Source organism: Glycine soja, chromosome 8 (assembly GCF_004193775.1).
Source record: "Glycine soja cultivar W05 chromosome 8, ASM419377v2, whole genome shotgun sequence".
NCBI lineage: Eukaryota > Viridiplantae > Streptophyta > Magnoliopsida > Fabales > Fabaceae > Glycine > Glycine soja.
Window position 1 is genome coordinate 7706446 of NC_041009.1, and position 13780 is coordinate 7720225.

Genomic DNA, 13780 nt, shown 5'->3' on the forward strand with positions numbered 1-13780 from the left:
TACTAAATTTCATAACTTCATTTTACCTTTTGAGTGTTGTTGTGGAGTTCTTTTTTTAATACATGTGGACTTATGTTAGTTAGTAAAAAATGTTGCTTGCAAAATATATAATTTGGGCATACTTTGAGATTAACTTTTCGTTTCTATAAAAAATCTTAAGCTGGTGTTCATGCATCTTATACTATTTGAACTTCGAATTATTTTACATTTAAAATGACTAATTTTTATAAAATAATTATCTAAAACATAAACTTAATGTGTGCATATATATATATATGAGAAGAAATCTACTTATTTTATGAGTAATTTTAGAGTTACTTTTTATCTTTACCTTTTATCTCCGTAAAATTTAATAATTAAAATTAATTACTTATTATAATCATTATATTTTATAAAAATAAAGGATGAAGATAAGAGAATAACCCTAAAAGAGTTATTGTTGAAATAACTAAATTCCTCCTCTCTGGAGAGAGAATCCAACATATGATCACTTTTTAAATTTCAATATAAACTAAAGTCAACAAGGTTAAAGGGGGTGAGTTTGCTTCGGTATTGGAGAATTTTGTCCAAACATTTATGATTTTTGGTAGAACTAAACAATTATGATTTTGTGTACAATGATATACAAGTTTTTTGGGTTTTTTTAATATTTAGATCATTAGTATATATTTTCTACAAATTAGAGGATACTATTTGGTTTAAAAATTACACTTAGCATAGTGAAATTAGTTGTTTCAATGATTTTTTTTTACGTAAACAAAATTCAAATCTAAATTTTTACTTTAAAAAAACATATATTGAAATCAATCATATATATATATATATATATGGAGTACGACTTGTGTGAGAACATTATTTTATATGAGAATAATTAATAATAATTATCATATTAAGATTAAAAATAATAAATGTTTGAAATTAAAATTTAATATATCATTAAATCTCTAAAAGATTAATCAAACAACAACAAACAAATGTATAAAAATTTCAATTATCACTCCTTAAAACCTGTCAATTAGTCTATCACCATCATAGTTGTCATTGTCACCACCATGACTATCGTTATAGCCACCATATTAATTGTCGTTGTTATTTCCATCATCATCAACTATTATCATCACTGTCATCAATCAACACCACCTTTGTCGCCATAACCTTCATCGTCGCTATCATTACCATGATCACTATTGCAATCACAACTATTGTCATCAACTGCCATCGTTGTTGCCGTCATGACCGTTGTTGTCGTCACCACCACCTACGTCAACAATGGTGGCAACAACAATAGTGATGGCAATGATGATCATGGCGATGGAAGTGTTGATGACAATAATGGTTACAATAATAATAATATGTATTAACAATAACTGAGATATTTTATGATGTGATTTGTTTGATGAATCTTTTTAAGATTTAAATGTTATATTAGATTTTAATTTTTATATATTTTAATTTCAACCATGTGTATATATATATATATATATATACATGCACGACATGAGTGAGAACATTATCTTATGTAAGAACACGAAAATAACTAATAACAACTATTGAATTAAAGTTAAAAATAATAAATGATTGAGATTAAAATATTTAAAATTTTAAATTAAAATTTAATATATCATAAAATCTCTAAAAGATTGACTAAACAATAAAAAAATCTACAAAGATTTTAATTATCACTCTCTTAAATATCTCAATTAATTCATCGGCATCATAATTGTTAACGAGAGAATGGTGGTAACAGCAATGACAACGACAAGAGTCATAGTGGTAACAATATCATGTTGATAAAAGTGGTGACAGTTATAATAATAATAATGAATTAATGATAATTGAAATATTTTATGAAGTACTTTATTTAATAAATTTTTTTAAAATTTAATAGTTATATTAAATTCTAATCTCATTCTAATGATTGCAATTAATTATTGTGACCTAAAAGGTATTAGTAGATGAGTGGTATTTTACTTGAACATGTATTCTTACCCTTGGGTGAAAATAAATTCCTTTCTAATTTATTACTTTTCCGTATGTAGTAATTTTTCGTGCTTGATGAACTATGAGTCTATGACCTACAACTATAAACAGTTACTATACAGAGAAAATTGATAATGCAAACTTCTGATTTATGATCATGCCCACTGTTTCGATCTCGAAGACCGACCTAAAATTACTGACATGTGTTAAAAAGAAATTGCAATGGAAAAACAAATATAAATTCATGAAGCTAGTTAATTGACACGCAGACAAAAGAATTGAAAGAAAAGATTGGCCTAAAGTTTTTTTTTTTCTTTTCTAAATTTTAAAAGTGTTTATAGAAAAAAATGGTTAAATGATTATACAATAATTATTAATTATCAGTCAGTTTTACTCAATTTGTTATGCTCCTCTTCTTATCCTTTTTTTTATATTTTTGTTTTACGAAAAAATTATTTGAGAAATATTTATTTTGATGATTTATTTATTTCAACAGATATTATTAATTTTTAACTATATACTCAAATTTTTTTTATGCACACACAAAAAATCATATTAGAAAATTTAATTATTCAACAACAGTTAGAATAAAAAACAACATCGAAAGAATTGATCATAACAAGTTAATTTCTTACATTTTAATCTTTAAAATATTTTAAATTCTCCATTGAAACACGAAATATAAACTCTCAAATCGAATTCAATTGACGTCGTTACGTAAGTTGATTATCCGTAAGATCGGGAATCCCTGTAAAGTAAAATAAATAAATATTACTTTTTCTGTCTTCTACTTTAACCTTGCATTTTTTTTTTAAGTTACTGTAACTGTGTAAGTTGTAACTAAAATGGGTAAATCCTCGGGTGGAAGGGGAAAAAGCATAAGTCAAAGTAAAAGTAGAACACAACCATACTAGTTCCTACATAGTATCCATTTGATTTAAAATTTAATTGAAACAGAATTATCTTTCTAAAAAAGATAGAGTTTAATGGTATCTATTAACGGTATAAAATATTTTTGTTTATTGTTTAGATATAATTTATTATTAATATGAATTTCAAATAATTATAATAAAAATTAATAAATTTATAATACATGATAAAATATAATTAAAAAATAATATAAAATTAGTGTATATTTTTTTCTAAAAAAAAAAAAGAATACATGTGACTTCTAAAAGAAACATATATTTAATTTCTAAAAAAACTTATAACCCACGAATCTAGAATCATGGACTCCTATAAAAATACACGAGGTTTCATAAAAGATTATTTAAATGCGAATTGAATTTGTAGCAGGAGGGGCCACTGTGATGGCGTGGCGAGATGATAGATAGATACAATATCTCCCGTACTGCAGAGGAACCCAACTTGAACACTTTCTTGAGCAAGCAAACACCTGTTTCTGCTCTTGTTCTGGCTGCATCAACATTCATTCATAATCTCACTCTCCCTTTCTCTCTCATGTGTTATCATTATCTCTCATTCACAATCACAACTCACCACTCATAACTACTTCTTCCAAGCCAAGCTGCAAAATTCAACTTTTTCCCCTTCCACTTCTGCATGAACTACCTTCCAACTTAGACAGTCAGAGATCTAATGGAGTACGAGAGGATAGAGAAAGTTCAGGTTTGGCATTTAGCCGCACTGCTGCCATCTTTTTTCTCCTCTCCTCTTCCATTCAACCTCATAGTTGTTGTTTTTTTCATCAAAATTAAATCTTTATTTTGTTTCTTAAACTGGGTTGGTGGAAAAATGGTCCATATGATTCAAAGGTTTCTGTTCTTGGAGTTCCGAATACACTTGGTCACACCCCCTTCTGTTTTTTAATTTTTGTGGGCTTGGTTTCATTGATTCCCTCCAAGTGAATTTTTAACATGGTTTCAAAAATCATGCTTTTGCTTTTTCTACTTTTGTAATGAATGGAAGGATGGGGCTTGCCATTATTATTTGGTGGGTGGGTGGGTGAGGAAGAGAGGGGGAAAAAAGGCTGAAAAGGGAAAGAAAAAAAAAGAAGGGTAGAATTGATTTGCGCTTATTTTTCTCCTGAGTAAATAAAGGGTGTGGGTTGAAACGGTGGGGAGGGCCTTTTGGTGGAAAAGAAGAAAGTGGTCATGTATTGGGTATAATTGTTTATGAAGTGTGCTGCAATATGGATTCATTCAGAAATTTGCTAATTGAGTTCTTCTAGAATTTTGTTGACGAGGAAAAAGTATGCCATTTTTTCTGCAGGCTGGAATAATTTCCCCCAGTAAACTGAGGATGAAGTTATTAGGACCTCTCCATCATAGGAAGAAAGATGGATCCAACAGTAACTCATCCAGAACTTCCCCTTCAAGGATTGAGGATGCTGAATTTGTGAATAGCTTACTTGGCTCAAAAAATGACAACCTTGATGATGAAGGTCTGCAATTTCAATTGCAATTTATCAATTTTTGCATGTGCATTTTTTATCATGTGTTAGTCAGTATTTATTTATTTTTCTATTGAATATAAAGCTTCATATATATTGACTAATTGGAAACTTGTTCCTCTCAGTTACATCTCCAAGCTTGGATGTTCTGTCATTAAAGCCGTCGAGTGATGCTGTGCTGGACCGGAGACAAAATGGCCAGATTTCCTATGAACCAAAGGAGACAATGCCTAAGGAAAACAGCGACACGGGGCGTGTAAAGATGCAGCATTTTCAGAAGGTTGACACGGGAAGTTCAAGCGCAATTCATGCGGTGAGAGCAATAGAAGATGAAAATCTTGATTATGACAGCAATGCTAGCTCGTCCAGTTTTGAGTTTGATAAAGGGGAGAGACCAGGGAACAATCCTGCCACTAGATCCCTATTCAGACCTATTCCTTCTAAGTGGAACGACGCCGAGAAATGGATAATGAATAGGCAAAACATACAGGCTAATCACTCGAAAAAGAATACTGCACATAACCAAGCAAATCGCATGCCAACAAATATGGGCAGGGTTGCACCAGAGTCTGGTAATTATGATCATAAACTCCCAATAGGCAAGGCCACAGAAACAAAGCGAGTCGATATCTGTCAGCCTACGTCACATATGGGATTTGAGAAATTCTCTTTTGTTCCCTCCGATGCTCATTCGGTTTCAGGTCAAGCACACGGAAGAAATCCAGTTGTGGAGTCTCTTCCCCAAAGCAAAGATCTAAAGGATGTCAATGAATTGGGTTTATGTTGCTCAAGAAGTACAGATGATCAGTCAGGTATGTTATTCGACCCCCAGTATTGATGACATAGGTTTTCTTATATCCTCTTTTTGGAAGATTAAAAAGTATACAAATCATTTGCGTAATTATTATTCGTGCAACTTTAAGGCAACCTCATTGCATAACTGGAGAATGAGAATATGAGCCAATTATGGCTAGCTGAAATTTTTTATATACACACCTGTTTATTTGGGCACTGGAGTGTGGATGTGTTTATTATTTTGCCCTATGTCAGAGACCATGTGTGTCCCCCAACTCATTGGGTCAGTGTGGCTGCCGCTGATCTAAGGGAATTTTTATTCATATGGATGTGTTTCCCATGCTCTAGATTCTATACAAAGATTAATTTCCTTAGAAAATATATTGCCTAATTTAGTAGATGGATGATCTGAGATTTTGAGTGAAACACTGAAACATAAAAAGTGCAATTTGAATTTCCTGGTGCATGTTCTTATTATAAGCCGGATTCTTTCCATAGGTGACATACTCAGTGTGTAGATAGTAAGATTAACTTGTTTTTCATGATACAGTGATGCCTGGGATAAGATCTGTTGCCATGAGAGACATGGGAACTGAAATGACCCCTGTGCCAAGTCAAGAACCTTCGCGGACTGCTACTCCTGTTGGGTCTGCGACACCACTACGGAGCCCTGTTTCCTCAATGCCGTCGACTCCTAGGAGAGGTGCACCTGCTCCGACACCTTTGGACAACACGACCAATGAGGATTCCCAGTTTCCAGTTGAAAATGGCAAAAGGCATTTGTCTGAAGAAGAAATGAAGATCAAGACAAGGAGAGAGATTGCAGCCCTTGGGGTGCAGCTTGGTAAGATGAATATTGCTGCATGGGCAAGCAAAGATGAGCAGGAAAAGAACAAATCTTCTCCCCGGGACATGAGTGTGCAAGAACAGGAGAGAATTGAATTTGAAAAACGTGCAGCTCTGTGGGAGGAAGCTGAGAAATCTAAACATACTGCAAGGTTTTATTTTTACTCACATCTCTATAAGACTAATGTAAATCATGATAATCGAACCGTGTAATTTGTTCATCCTTTCTAATATGAAAAATAATAATCGAACCGTGTAATTTGTTCATCCTTTCTAATGTGATTATAATTTATGACATTTGCAGATTTAAGCGAGAGGAAATCAAAATTCAAGCATGGGAAAGTCAGCAAAAGGCAAAATTAGAAGCAGAAATGAGAAGAATTGAGGTAGTTATTTGTTCACATACTTATATTCATTGGAAACAAAGTTACTGCATGCTTAAAAGTTGAAACCTAAATATAGTTTGAAGAGATTACAATTTACAGAGGATTTTAAACCAAGTATATGGAGAGGGAAGGAGAGAGAGAGGCATGATAAATTTTGTTATGATTATTACTTATAACTACTTGAATATAGTGCATGAAATGCTTGATCATTATCTAATTGCAATCTGGCCTTAGAAATACTTTAGCTAAAGTCTTTACTAATATTTTACCTTTGATTGAAACTAAATGCATTTTAGGCCAAAGTTGAGCAAATGAGAGCCCAGACACATGCAAAAATGGTAAAAAAGATTGCTATGGCGAGGCAAAGATCGGAAGAAAAACGTGCAGCAGCTGAAGCTAGAAAAAATCGAGAAGCAGAAAGAACTGTGGCTCAAACAGAATACATTCGCCAAACAGGACGATTGCCCTCTTCCAATTACATTTGTTGTGGTTGGCTGTGATATATACCTTAAACACTGCTTTTAGAAGAAAATGCACCTTACTACAAGATTGCTAATCTTTCTTACCGTGGATGATATGGGTCATCAAAACTTGGCATATCATCTTATACGTTACTTGAAACCTTGTAATTTTCAAACACCTGAGTGCTACATTAAATTGATTGCTGAGTGATGTTTACAAGTCACAAAACTGTCTTTTTTTTCAAAAAAAAAAGGAGAGAAATGTTTGTTGTGATGTACCTGGCCTTTTTTATTTTGCTCTAATGTAAATTTTCATGTGATCTTGCTTTCAGTTTATCATATTTTTTTGATACAAATTCTATTCCTTTATTAACAAGTTGCAAACTTTTATGAAAATCTCAACAAGATCCGGAGTTTGGTATCTATCACAACATATACTTTGAATATTGGTGCTATAAGACACTTAACACTCATTTGTTGACATGCTTTCTAGAGGATTAAATTTGACTATTACAGCATTGTAAAGAAAATAAGCTCTTTTTAGCACCTAATAAATGATTCAGTGACTTTATTGTGTTCCATTACAAAAAATTTCTTTTACCGAAGTTAGACTTGGACCAGTAAAAGTTTGTTGGCTCTTTTTCTGTGATGTTCAAAAGCATGTTTTGAACCCTTTTGTGAGCTTTATTACAAAATGCAACCAAGAGTTAAATGTGAAGTGGTTGCTTGCGTGCGTGTAACATGATATATAAACAATAAAGTAGGCTGTCTCATGAAAATAAAATAAAGTAGGCTATGTCAAGTTTGTACGAACCACACTATATATTAAGATGAATAAATACATAAATAACAAACAAAACTACTTTTCATAAATCATAACACGCAATAAATAAGTACTGACCAATTTCAGCTAGTTTAAAACTTCTACCATCTCTGAGTTGTGTTTAAGATTCAATGGAGTCATATATACAAATATGTACGTCAATTTTTCTTTTGGCTCTTTCAAATCCCATAAAGAACTTGCTATTGCGCTCCACTTTCATGAATCTGACAACATTTAGAGGAAGACCTTAAATATTTTGAAAAGAATAACCTATGAATAAAATAGGCATGGATTGAAAAAAGATGTGCACAAGTTTGTTTAGTAAGCAAGTTCATTTTTTTTTTCTATTTATTGACTCGACCCTTTCACTAGCCACCACAAGAAACCTATGTAATGGGCCAATTGCATGCCTTGGGCTGAGTTTGGTATTGAGCATGACACAAGTTTTCACATGGCTGAAAAGGTGAACTTGTTGCCTCTTATAACTTGCCCAAATGGAGAAACAATTAGGGGACCACGCCCCAATCACATGCTCGCTAGGTTTGGACTTTAAATTGGCTAAGAATTGCATGAAAAATTTAGGGAATCTAAAGAATTCTATGACAAAATAATTTTGTTCTGTATTTCATATTTTACTAAGGTATAAATATATATAAGAGAATTACAGCAAAATCTTCTAAGATTAAGCTATACAAATTGATTCTCCAAATAAAACTCCTAAGATTACGTCTAAACTAAACAAATTGATTTACATGATCACAAGCTAATAATATGGGATAATAATTGCACATAATTGCACACAGATTCTGTTATCTCATTATGATCTCATTATCCCCCTCAAGTTGGAGCGTGTAAATTACATATCCCTAACTTGCATAGCAAAGAGGTGAATTGAGTGTGACAAAAAGCCTTAGTAAAAATGTTAGCTAATTGTGCATGTGTAGGAACATAAGTAGGTGAGATATTGCCAGTGAGATACTTGTTGCGAATGAAGTGGCAGTCCACTTCGATGTGCTTGGTGCGCTCATGAAAAATCGGGTTCCTGACAATATGAAGCGCTGTTTGACTGTCACAATGAAGTCGCATAGGCTGAGAATGAGAGATACCAAGACTATGGAGAAGAACTTTTAAGCATTTCAATTCTCCTATTACATCTGCCATGGATCGATACTCAGCCTCAGCAGAGGAGCGAGATATTGTTTGTTGTTTCTTAGTTTTTCATGAAATTGAAGAAGATTCAAGTAGAACAAACCATCTGGTAAGGGGCCTATGAATTAAAAAACATCCAGCCCAATCAGAATCACACCAACCAGATAGTTGTAGGTCGCAATCCTTACGCAACAAAACGCCTTGTCCTAGATTCCTTTTCAGGTATCGAACAACACGGAGAGTAGTCTCCCAATGGGCCTTTTTAGGTGCCTGCATAAATTGAGATAGCACATGCACACAGTATGAAAGCTCGGGTCTAGTAAAACAAAAGTAAATGAGATGATCTACCAACTGCTTATACTGATCAAGATAAGGAAAAGGCAAGTATGTTGCAAGTGCCAGACGATGATTCTGTTCAATTGGCACCTTTAATGGCTTAGCTCCCAGAAGTCCAGCTTCAACTATAATGTCCAAAGCATATTTGCGTTGACAAAGAAAGATATTCGTGGAAGATCGTGTCACTTCAATACCCAATAAATATTTGAGGATCCTCAAGTCTTTCATGTGAAAGCAATTGTGTAAATAGGCTTTAATTCGGTGATAGCTTCATGATTATCACCCGAAATGATTAGGTCATCCACATACACCAACACTGTAATATGTACCTCCGGTCTTTGCAAGACGAAAAGAGAATAATCAGAAAGAGATTATTGAAATCCGTAGTATTTTAGTGCAGTGGACAACTTGGCAAACCAACAACGAGGTACTTGTTTGAGTCCATATAAGGACTTGTTAATTTTACACACCATGCCATATTGTTGAGGAAGAAAGCCAGGAGGCAGCTTCACGTGCACAACCTCCTTAAGGTCCCAGTGTAAAAATGCATTGTGCACATCCATCTGATGTAATTCCTAAGCTCGTGTGGCTGCTACGGCTAGCACTGTGTGTATCGTTATCATTTTTACAACGGGTGCAAAAGTCTCTGTGTAGTCGATCCCCTCCTTTTGATGATTGCCAAAAATTACTAACCATGCTTCAAACCGTTCTACACTTCCATCAGATTTATGTTTTATTTTGTACACCCACTTGTAGCCAAGTACTTTCTTTCTAGGAGGCAATTGTGTGACTGTCCAAGTTCCATTGGTCTCAAGTGCATGTATTTCACTTTTCATTGCATCTCTTCATCGACTGTCTTTCACCACGTCAGTATAAGTGACAGACTCCTTTTTCTGTGAAATGGATGCAAGAAAAGCACGACGTGTAAGAGAAAAGTGGTCACAATTCACATAATCAGTTATGGGATAGGGTGCACTTGAGTCTTCCTTTGGAGAGGGTGAATAGTTGGATGGGCTCAATCTTTTGGTGGTATTTGTCACATAATCTTGCAATCGAGTAGAAGATTGTTTAGTTCTATGTCCTCTACCCAATAATGGCTATGTTGGTGATATAGATGGAAATACTATATCTTGTGTGTCCATATTTTGTAGAGTAACATCTTGTTCATCGAACCCCGCATCTGGCTCACCCTCTCTATCATCCATTGTCATATCACCACTTTCTTCAGTACCTCCTGTGTGATTCGTTTCTTCTACACCATCAGTCACATCATCAACAATTTCTTCACAGTTCCAATTTTTAGGAGGAACATCTTTTCTGGTAGTAACATTAATAGAAAAAGGATACTTGGTCTCAACGAATTCAACATCTCGAGAGAATAAAATCTCTTTTGTTTCTAAGTCAAACAACTTCCACCCTTTCTTACCATATGGGTAGCCAATAAACACACACTTCTTACTCTTACTTGCAAATTTATCATCATTCCTTCTTTGATTATGGGCATAACATAAGGAGCCAAATATTCTCAAATGTTCATATGCAAGTTGCTTCCCATGTAGCATCTCATATGGAGTTTTTCCATTCAAAACAGTGGAAGAAGTTCGGTTAATCATATATGCTGCAGTTAAAATACATTCCCCTCAGAACTTAATAGGAGGATTACCTTGAAATCGCAGTGCTCGAGCCACATTCAAAATATGTTTATGTTTTCATTCCACTCTCCCATTTTGTTGGGGTGTTTCGGTGCAAGATGTTTGAAAAATTATTCCACAATCAAGAAAATATCTTTTCATGCATGTGAATTCTGTCTCATTATCACTTCTGAATATTTTGACTTGTTTATGAAACTGTCTCTCAAGCAGAGCAAAAAAATTGTGAAGCATTGTCAATACTTCTCGTTTATCAACAAATAGGTGTACCCATACAACACGTGAATAATCATCAACTATTGTCATCAAATAAAAAGCACCACAAGTAAAATGAGTTCTATATGGTCCCCATAAATCACAATGAATTAATTCAAATGCATTACTGGCTTTATGTTCACTCAAAGGAAACTTCTCTCTAGTCAGTTTGGCTCTAAAAAAGACTTCACATGTTTTATTCACTACATTGTTATCTTTGTGGTTTCTAATCTTAGGAATCAATTGAGTGATCTTCAAGGAAGGATGTCCCAATCGTTTTTGCCACAAGTCCATGGAATGCAAACCATCAGTTTTGTAAGCTCTCACATTTCGAACTCCTCTGAAGAAATAGAGTCCATCCTTCCACTCACCTGCTCTAATCAGTGTCCTCAAAATGCGGTCCTGCACAACACACAACTTATCTATGAATTGAACAACACATTTCAATTCATCCATGATCTATGAAACATATATCAAATTACAATTCAATTTAGGCACATAGAGAACATTAGTAAGTTTTAAGCCTACATATAGCACCACGCTTCCTTCTTTAATCGTTGTTGTATGTTGTCCATTAGGAAGTCCAACTGGAAAACTTTGAATATCTCGTAGTTCATACATATGATTCAGGTTTCTAGTCATGTGGTTGGAAGTCCCTGTATCAATTATCCATGTATTGGTATCACGCTCACCTGTCATCTTGTAATTAGAATTTGTTTTTTGAGCATTTAGTAATTCTACTAGCGTTTGCCATTGCTCTATAGTAAGCCCAGTCAAACATGAACTATCTCCTTTTGAGATCCTGGTGTCTACACTTGTTCCACCACTATACACAACATTTGCACACACTGTTCCTCCTTTTTCTCGTCCAATTTTCGGGTTGTCGTTCAAATTCAATTCATACGGTGATGAAGTCTTCTTCACCATCTTATGTTCTTCTTGCTTATGGACTCATTCTTAGGAACCTCCTCTTTATGATGACTCATTGCCACTAAATTTCAAACAAAACTTGTTGGCTCTAATACCATAAAGGATTCTATGGCATAATAATTTTGTTTTGTATTTCATGTTTTACTAAGGCATAAATATATACAAGAGAGTTACAACAAGATCTCCTAAGATTGAGCTATAAAGATTGATTCTCCAAATAAAACTCCTAAAATTACGTCTAGACTAAACAAATTGATTTACATGATCACATGCTAATAATACAGGATAATAATTACACATAATTGCACATAAATTCTGTTATCTCATCATGATCTCATTAGAATTGCCTATGGTTTAGGGCGTTGGGGTCTAGTCCTACATAGCAACATTTGCAATGCTCCAAAACATACTTGGATTCACATTAACAGGAAAAAAAACATATTTGGATCCTAGTCACTAGAAATAACATGTCTAGTCATGTTTCATGATTTTTATAATTTAGCCTATATAATATAATTTTACTTTATTTCATTTTAATTTTCCCTTACAATAAACGAGTAGCTTTCTTTAAGTTACATTCCGGTTCTAAACACTTTCAACAATTATAGGCAATGTTTTAAAAATCAATTATACATGTATTTGTTCATGTTATGTGTTGGGCTTAGACTCAATCTATATGATGACTAATCTTTGTCTATCAGTCTAAAATCACAAGTGTTAACAACAAGAAAATAAAATAAAAATCGCTTGTGTTAACCAAGTCAACACCAAGAACAAGAATCTTAACATGCACTCAGGAATAGTGTGGGTCATATCACATCTTGAAGTATACTTGTTCTGTTGCTACACCAAGTCAGGTATTATTGTCCATGAGAAGCCTTGGACTCTCTGTCAGAATTAAGCTCATCTTTATCCACTATATATAACACCAATGTCACTGAATCAGGTAAATATTTAATATACATAGTTACTTTATGAAATTTTTATTAACTTGAGTGTGGAAGTACCTTTTACATGTACCTTTTTTTTTTTCACGGACTCAACCTCATCAAAGTGTCAACCAAATTCTAAAGGCCTTACACCTCATTCCATTAAAAGTACACCAAAGACAGTATTTACCAACAGCTTAGTCTTAAATCAACAATCCATCTCGAACATAAGGTGGGTAATTCATACCATAGCATACTTATGCAGTTGAACCAATGTTTATACATTTCTAGCATCTTTTCGCGGAGCATATCATTGTATTGGAAATTACCAATAGATATTGAGATTCCATACCGATAGAGCCTTATACTAAAGATACGGTTCTTCGTAAGCACTTGATGTCTTCCTAAGCCAAATGTATGTTGAACTATTCCTTGAACATTCAGAGGTGAGTTGAGACTCTCAACAGTTTTAGATCCATAGTTAGTATATGAATGTGTTTCTTATGCTGCTAAGTGAGATTTGATCCCAATTTGGTATAAGAAAATAATTTTTTGGGAGAGACTATCTATTTTGGTGATTTCTTTGCATAAAAAAGAATTAAAGTCTCTCCTTGTCAAAATAGAAGATATTCTTAAGGCACTCTAACTAAATAAGTAAATAACTTGGGGCATAATGCTTGATGCATGCTTATGGAATCTTTGATGCTTCGTTTAGTCTTCAATCAGCTAGATTGGGACTTTTCTTTTTTCTTAAATTAACTTGAAACATTTATGTAATAAATTGGTCTAGTTTCATCGATTCCTTCTTTAAGGTAAAGTGAAGGGTAA

The 13780-nt window shown here is 33.6% G+C and overlaps 1 protein-coding gene across 1 annotated transcript; it reads left to right on the forward strand.

The window, feature by feature from the left end:
- Nucleotides 1-3266: 3266 nt before the first annotated feature.
- Nucleotides 3267-7217, forward strand: LOC114421587. The gene is made up of 6 exons (XM_028387595.1): nt 3267-3609; nt 4213-4384; nt 4519-5205; nt 5739-6186; nt 6339-6420; nt 6717-7217. Exons 1-6 carry the CDS (start codon nt 3580-3582, stop codon nt 6918-6920), a joined length of 1623 nt encoding a protein of 540 aa, XP_028243396.1. The 5' UTR covers nt 3267-3579; the 3' UTR covers nt 6921-7217.
- The last annotated feature ends 6563 nt before the right edge of the window (nt 7218-13780 follow it).